General features: G+C 45.5%; 1 protein-coding gene across 7 annotated transcripts in view; it reads right to left on the reverse strand.

Moving 5' to 3' along the window:
• Positions 1–14,692, reverse strand: part of Mrvi1 (murine retrovirus integration site 1 homolog) — a 168,794-nt gene that overhangs the window by 93,863 nt on the left and 60,239 nt on the right. For 5 of the 7 annotated variants that reach the window (XM_017803291.2, XM_017803289.2, XM_017803288.2 and 2 more), the window contains 2 exons: positions 2,196–2,296; positions 1,164–1,234 (listed from right to left, as the gene is read on the reverse strand). In XM_017803291.2, coding sequence (XP_017658780.1) covers positions 1,164–1,234; positions 2,196–2,296 — 172 coding nt within the window. The remainder of the gene's footprint in view (positions 1–1,163; positions 1,235–2,195; positions 2,297–14,692) is intronic. The other 2 variants (XM_017803292.2, XM_017803290.2) reach the window with 2 other exon arrangements.

Genomic DNA, 14,692 nt, shown 5'->3' on the forward strand with positions numbered 1-14,692 from the left:
GAGGAGCTAGCCATCCACACCTACAAGCTGGCTTCAAGCACCAAGGTTGAGTGGGAACGTGTTCCAGCTGTGGCTAATCAAGAAATGCCATCCAGGTGGCCACAGGGATTGGCTATAGATGGCCAGGTGAGGCAAGTGAGAGCCAGTCCCGGGAGCTGGGTCAGTGTTGTGAGGGGGAAGAATGCCCCAAGAAAGAAGCTCACACACAAGAAAGGAGATGAGATGGAATGGCGTCATGACTAGTAACCCAAGTTGAGCATCTGAATCCAGCAATACCTAAAACTACAGACCCTAGTGGAGGAGGGGGGGGGGAGGAGGAAGAGAAGGAGGAGGAGGAGGAGGAAGAAGAGGAGGAGGGGGGAGAAAGGAGTGGAGAAAGAGGGAGACGAGGAGGAGGAGGGGGAGGGGGAGGAGGGTGGTCTTACTTTGGAGTAAGTTGATGTGAACCGGGGCCCTATCGTTTGCATTAGTCCTAACCAATATACACAGCAGAGTCTTCAGTTGCCAAGGTTCTCTGGGTAGCCACCATGTCTTCCCACCACGTCTTTTCTTCCACCTAGAATGCTATTCCTCCCTCTTGTCTGTCCAACTTTCTAAGTGAAAACTCAACTACTACTTCCTCTGGAATGCCCGCATACCTTTCCTCCTCCCTGGGTGGTCCCCTTCTTACCTTGGGTTCCCTAGTTCTGTGAAGAGCCTTATACTGACTCTATCTGCTCACTTACAATCTCCTTATGAATGTAGACACCAAGCCTGTGTGACCCCTATGCTCCGGTTGGCCAGACAAGAAGGTTTGAAAAGTCATCTGCGGGGTCCAGCAGGGGATGAGAGGCACTGGCCTTCCACGTGGGCATGCTCCCAACCTGGATGTGTGCCTTGCTAGTTACAGCTGCAGGACTCTGCTTTGTGAGCCCCAGTTCTGAGCATCACTCAGTTAATCTGTCTTCTCTGACTTTCTCATCTTTCTCTTCATTCTGGTGGTGCCGTTTTACCAGAAGACATTAAAAGTAGACATCATTTCTTCTGGACCCAAGCATGCAGGAGCTGTTCACCTCCACCCTTTGGACTTGAGGACAGGGAAGCAGGAAGGGGCTGAATCTGGCCAAGCTCAGCCAGCTCAGTCTTGCTCCTCAAACACATACTCAGATTGACCCAGCCCTTACCCACAGAAGTCAGTGAAGCAGTAGAGACCTTCAGGTTTCGGTGAGAAAGCCTCCGGTGGGGACTGGGAGCTCTGAAAGATAGACCATAGTCATCTTGTTAGGAAATCAGCGTGGAGATGAGCAAAAGGATGGCCTGTCTAGCAGTTCAGTGTCTCCCTATAGCATCCTGTGAGTACCCCTGGGGTCCTCTGACTCTCACCTGGGGAACGTGCTAAACTGATGAATCCCCAGGCCCATCCCAGACTCCTGGGTCAGAGCCCCTGTGACATATATACTCACTATATGCTTTATGACAATTATCTTATGTGTGGAACTGCCTAACAAACCCAGGACTTTGCATTTGCTAGGCAAGCAGGCACCTCTGAGCTATTATATCCCTTGCCCTGAGAATGATCTTTGTAATGTTTTCAAATTGATACCTAAACAACCTTATTTCAGCTAGATCAATGCAGGGGCGAGTGCTGAGGGAAATGGAGGTAGTGACCCTTCCAAGGGACTATCTTCCATGGAGGACCCACTTTAGTCAGTGTAGAATTCAACACTCGAAGACTCACAAGTTTGTCTGCAAATATCTGGGCAGCTATCGTGAGAATTTCCCCTGCTGTGACAGCTTGTGCTTTCCTCAAAGGGCCAAATCCAGGAGAGGGAGCAGCATTTTGAGAGAGAAGATAATGAAAAAATCCTAAATTCTTTCTCATTTTGAAAAACTATTTGATAATATTTGTTTCTTTTTAATTTTTATTTTTGAGACAGGGTCCTTGTATATTCTGATCCTCCTGCCTCCACCTGAGTGTTGGGATTGCTGGTATGTGCCACCACACCCAGTTTATGCAGTGCTGGGAATCAAACCCAGGGCCTCATGCAGTCTAGACAAGAAGTATTGTACCAATTGAGCTATATCTTCTTGATAATATTTTCACCAATAAAGTGATACAGGGAAGGAAATATTTCTAGAAATACAGCTATCTGACGCCAACATTCTAGGAAACTTTGCCCATTGTAGCACAAGGTTTGGGTTCCCGGGCTGTATACCTGTCGGCCAGGCTTTTTTCAGTCTCTCCCTCGGGTGAACCAGCATCCCCTGTCAGGATGATTGTGGGAGGGCTGAGAAACGGTCCTGCAGAGGGAGAGTCCTGGTGGTTTGGAGCAAAAACACAGGTGGAGTTAGGCCTGGGTTGGAGGGAGCGTGCAGGGCTTGGCGCTGTAGGGTTTGTTCCCTCCCGGGATCATCTTGACAGGACACGGATACAGTGTATTGGTTCATCTGTTCAGTTTTGTTGAGGTATAATTGAGAAATTAAAATTGCACATATTCAGGGTGTGAACTGGTTACTGATGAACTAATTAACATATTGAAAACTCAGTTCTCTGTGTGTGTGTGTGTGTGTTAAGACTCAGCAAATTTCAAGCATACAACACATTGTCATGAACTGTAATTTCGCTGTACATTAGATTTTTAGAACTTGTTCATCTTACAGCTGAAAGTTTCTACCCTTTGACCAATGTCATTTCCTCCACCTCCAGAACCCCTGGTTCACATCATCCTACCCATCAACTCTCTATTTCGTGAGTTTAATTATTTTTTTCAGATGTCGCACATCAGTGAGACTGTATAATGTTTGCCTTTCTACATGTCTTGTTTCACTTAGCACAATTTCCTATAGGCTCCTCTGCCTGTTTGCAAACAACAGGATTGCATCCTTTTGAAGTGCCAAGTAGTGTTCTGTTCTCTGTATGTATGTTTTACATTTCCTTTACCTATTCATTTATTGACACTTAGGTTATTTCCATATCTTGGCTATTGTGAATATTATGCAAATGAAGTTTGTTTGGATTATTTGGAGAGAGACAGAGAGAGAGACAGAGAGAGAATGGGCCGTTTCTCCTTCATCTTCTAGCAACCATTAATGTGAACTTCACATGAATGCTCTAAATTAGGGACACTGCACACTCACCCTCATTAACAGTTCTCACTGGCAACATGGGAAAAGAAAGAAGCCAAGTCCTCAGACTGTGGCCAGCTCGGCTGGGGAGAAAACTGCCAAGAGAAAAGGCAGGACACCAGGCACTGCTGACAGTGACAGCCCTATCTTTGGGTGACTTTTTAAAAATATGTATGTATGTATGTCTGTGTGTGTGTGTGCACATGCCTGCAGGTCCCTGCAGAGGCCAGAAGAAGGGGTCAGATCCCCGGGAGCTGGAGTTACATGCAATTGTGAGGCACCTGATGTGTGTGCTGGGAATTGAACTCAGGTCCCCTGGAAGAGCAGAGTGCTCTTAACTGCGGAGTCAGCTCCAGTCCCTTTTTTGGGTGATTCTGGTTTATCTATAAAGGCGATTTCTTTCTAATAGGTGGTGGAATGCAGTTTAATTTTTCTTATTTTGTAAAAATGTTTATCTGAACAAATATATATTTGTGAAGTTATAACAAACGTTATTAGCTAGTCCTTATAATTTTGAGCTATTTCACAACTTCTAAGTAAAAACGATGAAAATGAGTCACTGCATTGGCAAGATTGAAAGGTGATTAATATACCTATGGGCTAATGCTTGAATGAATTATCAAACCCTATATGGGTCATAATAAATATTTCCTGAAAGAAAGAATGAACGAATCAATGAATAATGCAATAAAAAGCAATGTAGGCTATCCAATCAACTTGATGAAGATACAACTCAACCTAAGACCTAAGTGGATTGGGGCTAAATGGAACCACACTGTAGTAATCCATGGTAGCTCTCTGGGTCTTTAATGCCAATCATTGCACTATTTCCACCTCAGAATTACAGCCTCAAACCTAAGGTGACATGAGCTAGAGACCTCTCTGAGTGAGAGTCCACCTAAAGAACACCTAAGGCCAGGTCCCTGAGAGGTCACTCCTGGGTTCTCACCCAGGACCTCATCAGTGCAGAGAGAGCCAGTGTCTGGAGGAGAGTGTTCAGAATCTCCCTGCATGTAGAAGGGATGTTCCTGTGGGCATTTCTTCTAGGTGGGAGAAGTAAAGAGCACCACCTGTGTATGAGAGCCAGACAGCCCTGGCTCACATTTCTGTTCATCGCCTATGGACCCTGGAAAAGTTATTTACTCTTTCTGTATTCCATAACCCTAAACTCTTTTGTTTTCTTGAGACAGAGTCTCACTATGTATCCCTAGTTGGCCTGAACTAACTATGTAGATCAGGCTGGCCTCGAACCCATAGAGATCTGCCTGAGCACTGGGATTAAAGGTGTGTGCCACCACACCTGGTTTAAACTCTTGTTTAAAATTTTTATTTGGGGGGGGGCTGGAGAGATGGCTCAGTGGTTAAGAGCATTGACTGCTCTTGAAGAGGACCCGGGTTCGATTCCCAGCACCCATATGGTGGCTATGAACCATCCTTAACTCCAGTTCCGGGAGAATCTGAAGCCTTCTTCTGACCTCTGTGGCATTGCACGACATGGGTGCACTCACATACATGCAGGCAATACACTTGTACACATAAAATAAGAATAATAAATAAATAATTTTTTAAATTTATTTTTATTATTTTGTGTATGTGTGTATGCCACATGTACATGAGTGCCCATAGAGGACAGAGGGAGACATCAGACTCCTTGGAGCTGGAGTTACAGGTGGTTGTGAGCCTCCCAAAGTGGGTGCTGGGAACCCAACTCAGATCATCTGGAAGAGCAACAAGCACCCTTAACTACTGAACCATCTCTCCAGCCCCTGACCCTAAACTCAACTGGCAAGGTTGATGTAAAGATTAAAAATAATACTGATAAAGCACTTAGTGCATGATGGAGGTTTTCAGAAAGTGACCATTTTATTGTCACTATTTCTTTCTCTATTATCCAACAAACACTTCTGGGTTTCCACCATGTGCCTGTAGTATCTTGTAATGTAAGAGAAGGGCTCAAGGGCTCACAGTCAAGCAAGAGATACAGAAAAGGAGCACATTTGTAACAAATACAAGGCACTAACTGATGTACCACATGGGGGAAAATGCAGAGGGAAGAAACAAAAACTCTGCAATTAGGGAAACAAGACATCAGAGTAGGCATTTGAACTGGGGTCTTGAGAATGAATAGGAGTGGGAAGGGATGGACTTTTCCGGGGGCTCCTCCTCAAGGTCATGCCAGCTCAGGATGGAGCATCCTTTGCAGCACGGACGCTGAACCCAGAGATGTAGAGATCCCTAAGCCATTCTGCTGGGATTAGTGTTTATAAATCTGTGTGTATTCATGTGTGCTCACGTGTGTACACATGCATATGATGGCAGCTGGAAGTTGATATCAAGTGTCTTCCTCAATTGCTCTACATTTTTCTTGTGTGTGTGTGTGTGTGTGTGTGTGTGTCTATGCATATGTGTACATGTGTGTGTATGGGTGCACTCGCCTGTGCATGAACATGTGGAGGTCAAAGGCTGATGTCAGGTGTCTTCCTCTACCACTCTCCACCTTATTTTTGAGACAGGGTCTCTTTCAGCTACATTGGCTGACAGGTGACGCCTGGGGATCCTCCTGCCTCTGCCTCTCCAGTACTAGGACTACAGGTGTGTGACACCACACCCAGCTTTGTTTGTTTGTTTGTTTGTTTGTTTGGGTTTGTTTGTTTTGAGACAGGGTCTCATTGTAGCCCCAGGTGGCCTGAAACTTGATATATAAACTAGGCTGCTCTCAATTCATAGAGCTCCATCTGCCTCTGCCTCCCAAGTGCTGGGATTAAAGGTGTGTGCCACCATGCACAGCTCATGCCCAGCTTCTTATGGGGTGCTGGGGATGCAAATCCACGTCCTCATGCTTCTGTGGCAGGCATTTTACTGACTGAGCTATCTCCTCAGCCCACATTTGTAAGTTTTCAAATTACCTGTCAACGAGAGTCATTGGAAGAATTTGCACACGGGTCTCAGTTCCTGCCTTTCTTGAAAACAAATCTTAAAGTCCAAGTCCACATTTCTGCATAGAAACCCTTGGTCTGAGAATTCTAATGTCATGCTTGAATTATTCATGCCCATGGACCTGAAGGCTTCTGTTATGACCATCTTGAGTGGCTAGCCTGAGCTGCCTTTCTGAAGCACAGGAGGTTTGTGTTTAGAATCTCCCTAACTCATATCATCTTGATAACTCATAAGTAACTCCTACCGTAGGAAAGCCAATAAAAAATTTAGTTGTTCTCACGTGTGCATGGGATTTTATCTCAACATTTGACCTCTGAACATTGCCTGTTTCATGTTGCCCTCCCCAGAGCCTCTCTTGTATGAATCCTCTGGTAAGCAAGAAGAAATGTGTGTTGCCACCTGTGTGGTGGATAGTTCACAAATTACCAGCATGCACTTGTGCAGGTGGGTAGCAGGTCTTTAAAGGAATGGGATGGGCCAATCATGTCATGTTCTAAAAAAAATAGTTGGGATGGTAGTGATGGAGTCCGCGTCCATCCCAAGAGTTTAATATATCAATCTTGTAAGTAAGAAGAAAAGGTATTTTAATTTACTGACACTCTATTTCCAAAACAACTGGAAATAACCAAAAATAAGATATCAGATATAGAAACCTGAGAGCACTAAAAGAACAATGCGATAAATATAAATATCCATCGCAGATAAAAAGAAACACTTGCTCCTTCTGACCATCTATGGTTTGGGTCTGAAGAGAAATTGACCTGAACCCAGTGGAGCTGTGATCCCTGTGGGGCTGGCCTCTGAGAAGCACTGGTTTAAAGAACTATTCAAAATAGACAAAAAGAAGAGAAAGCAGAAAGGAGCTTGATTCTCAACTCTCACCTCTCCAAGGACATGAAAAGAGAATGAATCTGGATCCCCATCCTCACCTCTGCTCTCCCTTTTCTCTCTCCTATAACCTCCTCACAGCACACATTCCTCACTCACTCGTTTACCCTTCCCACCCAAATCCTCTCCAGCTACCTGTTTATAACTCCACCAGTCTGTCTCCATTCATACATCCATCTATCCATCCATATCCACCTGCCATTTTCTTTCCCCATTTATTCATCCATTTCCTCCCATATTCATCCATTATCCATCTCTTTCTAACCCCGCATCCATCCATCCATCCATCCATCCATCCATCCATCCATTCATCCATCCTGCTATACCTTCCCATCCATCCACCAACCCATCCACTCATCCATCTATCTCTCATTCATCTGTTTATTTGCCTCTATCTCTCCCATTCATCTATCAATCCATCCCTCTCTTTCCCCCTTCATTTTCCCCTTATCCATCTACTAATCTATCCATTCATCCATCCCCTCTATATATATCTTCCCCTTCCATCCATCAGCCAATTCATTAATCCATTCATCTCTGTCCCCATTCATCTCTTTCCTCATCCATTAATTAATTCATACATTCCATTCATCTTTCTGTCTCTCTTATCTATCCCTTCATTCATCATCTCTTTCTATCTCCCTATCCATCCATCCACTCACCCATTCTCTCTCCCTCTTTATTTCTCCCTCATCCATCTAGTCATCTATTCCTGTCTCTCTACCTCCCCCATTCTTCCATATATCCATTGTGATAGTCTGAATGAAAATGTCCCCCATAGGCTCCAAGTGTTTGGATATTTTGTCCCCAGATGATGGCATTGTTTTGGGAGGTTTTAGAAGGTGTGGCTAGCCTGGAGGAAGCACGTCACTGGGGGTGTGCTTAGAGAGTTCTTAAGCCTTGCCAGATCTCCAGTCGCTCTCTTGCTTCCTGTGCCTGCGTGATGATGTGAGAGTTTCATTTCTGCTGCTCTTGCTCCAGCCACCTCCAGCCACCATGCCTCCCTGCCATGACGGACTGTAATTTCCCTGGAGCCATAAGCTCAAATAAATTCTTCCTTCTATAAATAGCTTGGGTCAGTGTTTCTATCACAGCAACAGAAAAGTGACTAATACATCCTTCAGTCCATTCATTTCACTCTTCATATCTTTCTCCCCATCCATCCATTAATCCATCTATTCATAGCTCTCTTTCCCAAGTCCATCATCAATTCATCCATTTAACCCCCCCAACCATCCTCCCACCCCCTGCAGCTCCACTTATCAACTGTGCATACTGTCCTAATGCCCCTTGTGGGTCTATGCCTTGACTGGGGAGACAAAGGTGAACCAGGCAGGCCTGAGATGCCTCCCACTGGCAGATGGGTTGGGAAGTTGTAAGACCTGTTCCCTACAACCAATTCTGCCCCCCGCTGACACCTATGAGGTCAGTGGCCTTCTAGGCACTGGAGTGATGCTGGTTGGAGTTTTCTCTGCCTTTTGGGACTTTCAAAGGATGATAGGCACCCACCCTTACTTGGCCAGGGAGTAGAAGAGCGGGTGCCCATCCTGATAAACAGAACCAAGCCAGAGGTGATGAGTGCCACACACGTAATCACCGTGAACAGTCCCAAGCTGCTCAGAGCTCAAGGGGACCGATGCTATCAGGTGGAAACCCTCTAATCCCCTGATGAACATTCTGGAAGGGTCTTCACTCTTTCCTGTTATTGTGGTCAAAATATATAAGCAATAAAATCAAAGTGTTCTTTCATTAACTCACAGAATGTTTGGGCAGGTTGTGGAAACTTCTGGCTTTCTATAAAGCTGTTGTACTGGATAGCTTTAGCTTTCAACGACCCACCTGGGAAGAGGGCACCTCAGTTTGGGAATTTCTGCTCTTAGGCTGGCCTGTGGGTGTGTCTGTAAGGCGTTTTCTTGATCACTGAGTAATGTGGGATGGCCCAGCTCATTGTGGGTGATGCTACCCCTGAGAAGGCATCCTCAAGGTCACCTTTTCTTGGCTCCACCACCTCCTCTCTCACCAACTTTTTCTTAAACAGAAAGCAGGCTGAGCACAGGACAAGTGAGCAAGCCAGTAAGCAGTATTCCTCTGTGGTCTGTGCTTCAGCTCCTGCCTCCAGGTTCCTGCCCTGCTTAAATTCCTGCCTTGGCTTCCCTCAGTGATGGACTGTCACTTGGAAGAGTAAGATGCAATTCCTCTAGAAGTTGGATTTGGGCAGTGTTTTTGTTGCAAGAATAGAAAGCAAACTACAACAGCTGTATTTGTGGGAAAGTTCCTGGGATGTGCAGACTGGTTTTTTACTCTAGAGAGACTGGAGAGACAGGAATCCATGAGAGAGAATAGGGGACATTTCCAGGGCTCCACTCGGGTGAATTCTGCCAGGCTTAGTGCAGTACAAATACCCAGCCTTTCTTCCACTCTGAGCTTCTAACAGAAGACGGCCCCTCAGAAAGTTTAGTCCTGGCAAAAGGTACTACTGCACATAGAATCAACCCAGCAAGCTACTGGCTTGGGGACGTCAAGTGCATCAGACTCAGGGGTCACCATGGTACACTACAACTTCCGTCTTACCTTGCATGAGCTTGAACAAGTAACCTTGCCTCTCTGTGTCTTGTTTACTTCATCTATTCAATAGCTATCTCACAGAGTATCTATAAAACTTAGACAGGTTGAGGGGGGCTGGACAGATGGCTCAGGGCTTAAGAGTGCTTGTTGCTCTTCCAAAGAATCCAAGTTTGGTTCCCAGCACTCACATCCAGTGGCTCACAACCACCTGTAACTCCAATTCCAGGGGATCTGGCATCCTCTTCTGACCTCTACAGGCACCTGCACTCACACACATGCACTCACATGTACACACACACACACACACACACACACACACACACACATGCACGCACACACACCTAAAAATCTTTTAAAATTAAATAGGTTAATATAGAAATAGGATTATTTCTCAATTATACTTGAGTTTCATACAAACAACAAACAGATTTTTAGGATATGTATGCTCCAGTACTGTGAGAATGTAACTATTTTCATTCACCAAATCTCTCAGCCCTAAAACGAAAGCCCACAAAACAGCCCCTGGCACATAGTAAGGACTTGGTATTACCTTCAGAATTGAGTTGATCACTTTGGAATTTGGTTTCTAGGAAACCGATGTTCTTGGTTCTGGGTCTGGTCAACCATTTGGAGCTAAAATAGGAGTCACTTAAGGAATCTAATTAGCCCTTCTGGTCGCTGAGCCAACAAGCCACCTCTCCTGGGATATCCAGCCACACAAGCCCCAGTGGTCAGTGACTCCTATTCCTCGAGGTCACCTTCACCTGGCTTCACCACCTCCTCTCTCGCCAACTTTTTCTCAAACAGTAGCTGCCTCATCCATGTGGGTCACAGACACAGAGCAAAGGGACAGCACCTCAGACCTCTTGGTGTTGGCCTTGTCCCAAACCTCAGTTTTACTCACTTAACCCAGCAATTTACAAACAAACCTCAGAACACCTATTGTTATGGTTAGTTCTTGTCTTCTTGATGCAAATAGAGTCACCTGGGAAGAGGGAATCTCTACTGAAGAACTGTTCAGATCAGATTGGCCTATGGCCTTGTCTGTGAAGTATTTTCCTAATTGCTAATGGATGTAGACAGGCCCAGCCCACTGTGAGTGGTGCCATCTCTGGTTAAGTGGGTCTGGGATGTATAAGAAGGGTAGCAGATATGAGCCTGGATGCACACAAGTCAGTGAGCAGCGCTCCTCTGTGGTCTCTGCTTCACTTTCTACTCCAAGTTCCTGCCTTGAGCTCCTGCCTTAGCTTCCCTTCAGGATGGTCTATAAGCTGTAAAGTGAAATAAATCCTTTCCTCCCCAAGATGCTTTTCAGTCATGGTGTTTATCAAGGCAACAGAGATGCAAACTAATATGTCATCTACACGTTGGGAGTGATAATTCCTGCCACTCTCCTGAAATCCTGAAAGGGATGTGAGAAGAAAATCAGTGTTCAGTGGATCACCGATCCATGCCTTTTCTCTCCCCTCTTCAGACTCTGACCCCTCCTTGACCATCGCCTTGCCTCACAGATCACAGCTCATAAATGCTGAAGGTGACTTTAAACACAGGCAGTGTCCTTTCTGCTGTCCACACTGCTTTTCCAGCTGTTACCTTGTCTTTGGTAACACCTCCCCTGGTTTCCCTCAGCCTAGCTGCACACTTCCTCCTGGGAATGCCTCTTCCTCCAGGAAGCCCTAAATCCAGCATGAGGCTAAACCCACAGCAGGAGGGAAGTCAGTCAGGGCAGAGCTGTCATTGGCTTGTTGCCCCACTTCCTGGTCTGTGCACCCTGCCTTACTAGAAATCCATCTCCCTTTCCTGGGGTCATCCAAGCCCTGTGGGGCTGGGCCACCTCCAACATGTTCACCCAATTATAATCAGCAGATCTTTTGTTCCTCTCCAATAAATCTTATAGAAACATTTAAATGTTTATTTCACTCATAAATTCCCAGGAACGCACAACAGTTTCCTAAGCTCCTGAACACAGGGATAAATATAGTCTGGTGTCATAGATGGGAATATTAGCTTCAAATCCCTAATATCACATGACTAGGCCTGGCCTCCTCACTGTAGGAGTAGCCCCATGTCTAGCCCAGGCAGGTGTGGGGAGTGTGGCTGCTGCCACGTTGTTGAATAACAGCAGGTCAAGGATCCTGCTGGATCAGTGAGGGCAGGTGAGAAGCTGGATGGTCTTGCACTAGAACTCTAGTTGAGGGACCTCCAGCCAGAAGCTTCATTCTCTGAATGTTTGCAAACATTAAATGGAGCTAATACTTCTCCATTTCCCTACTGGCTTTAAAGATAAACAGAGTGGATGAAGAGGACAACAGGGTGGGAGGCTGGTGCATACTGTTTGGCTGTATCCACTGTTTTTCTGTTACAGCCTGGAAGGCAGGCAGGGACTCCCTTGGGACGGGAGTTCGCGCTCTTAGGACAAAATAAAAGCACTCTCAGGGGACTTGCAAGAAAATAATGATTCCAGTGTCAAACCCTAAGGCCATGGGAGAGAAGGGAAGGACTTTTGCTGGGCATGTGGTTCCTCCCTGTGAAGCATGAAGAGTGCTTACTGTGCTCCCCCACCAATCCTGAAGGCTCACTCCCTAGTGTATGCTCCCATGTGCCCAGGACCCACCTTACCTCTATCAATGCCCACTCAGTTCCCAGAAGTCAGCGATCCATAGTCACCAGAGTCTCCCTATCTCCCCAGCCCTGTTCTTAGTCTCGGGCTACCATGCTTCTGGAGTGTGGAGGGGTGCACAGTGGTGTGGGCTGTATTCTGTAGACTGTCACTCAGTCAACCAATCATCCATCGCCATCTTCTATCCTCCCTTCCTGGGGTTATTCCTTCTTCTATGTCTTCTTTCCTTCAATCTAACCATTCATTTGCCCAACCTGTCAAACAACCATCCATCCATCCATTTATCCATACATCTAATCATCCATCCAATCATCCATCCATCCATACACACATACATACATACATACATACATACAATCATCTATCCATCTATCCATTCACCCATCCAATCATTCACTGATTCATCCATCCATCCATTATTTCATCCATCCAATCAACCATGCATCCATCCATCCAATCATCTATCCATCAGTGTATCCAGTCTTCCACTCATCCATCCATCTATTCAATCATCCATCCATCTAACCAGCCATCCAATCATGCAGTCAGCCAACCTACCTTCTTTCCTTCCTTCCTCCCTTTTTCTCTCCCTCTCTCCTTCCTTCCCTAAGCTCCCACAACATGCTAGGTCTATGCTAATAGTAAAGATACACATGCAAAATATATGACCCCTCCCCCCGCCCCTGCTGGCTAGAGAAATGGCTCAGTGGTTAAGGGCACTGGCTGCTCTTGAAGAGGACCCAGGTTTGATTCCCAGCACCCACATGGCTGCTAACAACCATTCATAATTCCAGTTCCAGGGAAATCCTATACCTTCTTCTGACCTCACAGGCATTGCATGACATGGGTGCACTTACATACATGCAGACAGTACATTCACACACATAAAATAATAAAGTATTTTTTAAAAATATATGACCTCTGAGCCCAGGTAGCTCACATGCAGTTTAACAGGGGAGACAGAAATAGGATGAGCCACTCCATCACTCACAATAGGAATCAAGGACAAACCATTGTGATATGCAATCCTGGAAGTAACCATCATTTCTGAAACATGTTCTACTTTGATTGAGGCACTCCCACAGCTAGTCTCATAGCTCCTGTGCTCTGACAATCTCTTTCTTCCCAAACTTTCTCTCCATCTCACCAAAGAGGATGGGGCATTGGTATCTGCTCCCAACACCTGAGGCCTCTAGTGCTCAGGATACTGGCAGAAAGAGGCAAGGAAGACAGGAGCATCTAAGCAGGGAAACTTCAGTTTGAATCTGCATTTAACTGTGGCACCACTATGTGACCTTTGACAAATACATAGTATCTCAGGTTCAGTGTCTTCATCTCTAAGGAGGAGATGACATATCCTTAAAGGGATGAGACCACATAGCAAGTACCCAACATTTCCATTATCTCCTACACCAGATCCTAATGCTTTACTGGTAGCTTATTTGAAGACATTTTGTTTAGATCTTAACTGAGGTCATTCTTAAAAGGATGTGATGAGGCAAATGGATGTTATGGTTCAAATATGAAATATCTCCCATAGGTTCATAGGTTGAAGCCTGGGTCCCCAGCTGCTGGTACTGTTTGGAAGGATGCTGCAAACTTTAGGGAGCAGAACCTAACTGGAGGAAGTAGGTGACTTAGTACATGGCCTGGACAAATATTCCTTGTCCCCACCCACTTCCTGTTAAGCTTTCTGCTTCCTGTCCATCATGAGGTGAGCTGTGCTGTTCCACCACATACACCCTGCTGTGATATTCTGCCTCACCATGAGCCCCAAAACAACAGGGACAAGAGCTCACAGGCTAAAACCTCTAAAACCATGAGATGAAAATAAATCCTATCTTTAAGTTAGTCTCTCAGGTATTTTAGTCACAGATACGGAAGGCTAACTATAACACAGCAAAGAAATGATCTCAAGGAAGACCAATTCAAAATTCCAGATGGAGTGTTCAAGTACTTCCTTCAGGTTCTGGTGGTGAAAGTGTACTTAACTTGCCGAGGTGTTCATACCTGTAAACCAACCCTGCCTGTCTCCTGGCACTGTGAAGGTACTGTGTGCTGAATGTGCATGGCAGTGCTGGCTTTCAGGAAGATGGTATGAGGGTAATTGTGAGAGATGTCCCTGCTCTACACAGTCTTTACAGAGTTACACGTGTTTTATATGTACCATCGAGTTCATCTCCATCTCATTCCTGACAGAGGATTGGTTGTTTGGCTTTTGTGATGGTTAGTATTAATTGTCAACTTGGCGTCATTTAGAATCACCTGGGCGATCAGCCTCTGAGAATGTCTGTGAAGGATTATCTTGATTATGTTCATTGATGTGGGAAGAGCCATCTTAATTGTAGGTGGGACCATTCCCTAGAGGGGGATCCTAGACTGTATAAGAGTGAAAAAAGCGAGCTGAGCACTGGCATGCATGTAATCCTTACTCTCTTCTGACGTGATGTGACCAGCCACTTCAAGCTCCTGGCACTCTGACCTCTCATTCATGATGGACCATAACTGTGAGCTAAAATAAACCCTCCTTCCCTTTAGTTGTTTTTGTTGGGGTATTTTACTATAGCAACAGGAAAG

The sequence above is a fragment of the Nannospalax galili genome, unplaced genomic scaffold (assembly GCF_000622305.1).
Source record: "Nannospalax galili isolate Female #2095 unplaced genomic scaffold, S.galili_v1.0 scaffold44, whole genome shotgun sequence".
NCBI classification, from domain to species: domain Eukaryota; kingdom Metazoa; phylum Chordata; class Mammalia; order Rodentia; family Spalacidae; genus Nannospalax; species Nannospalax galili.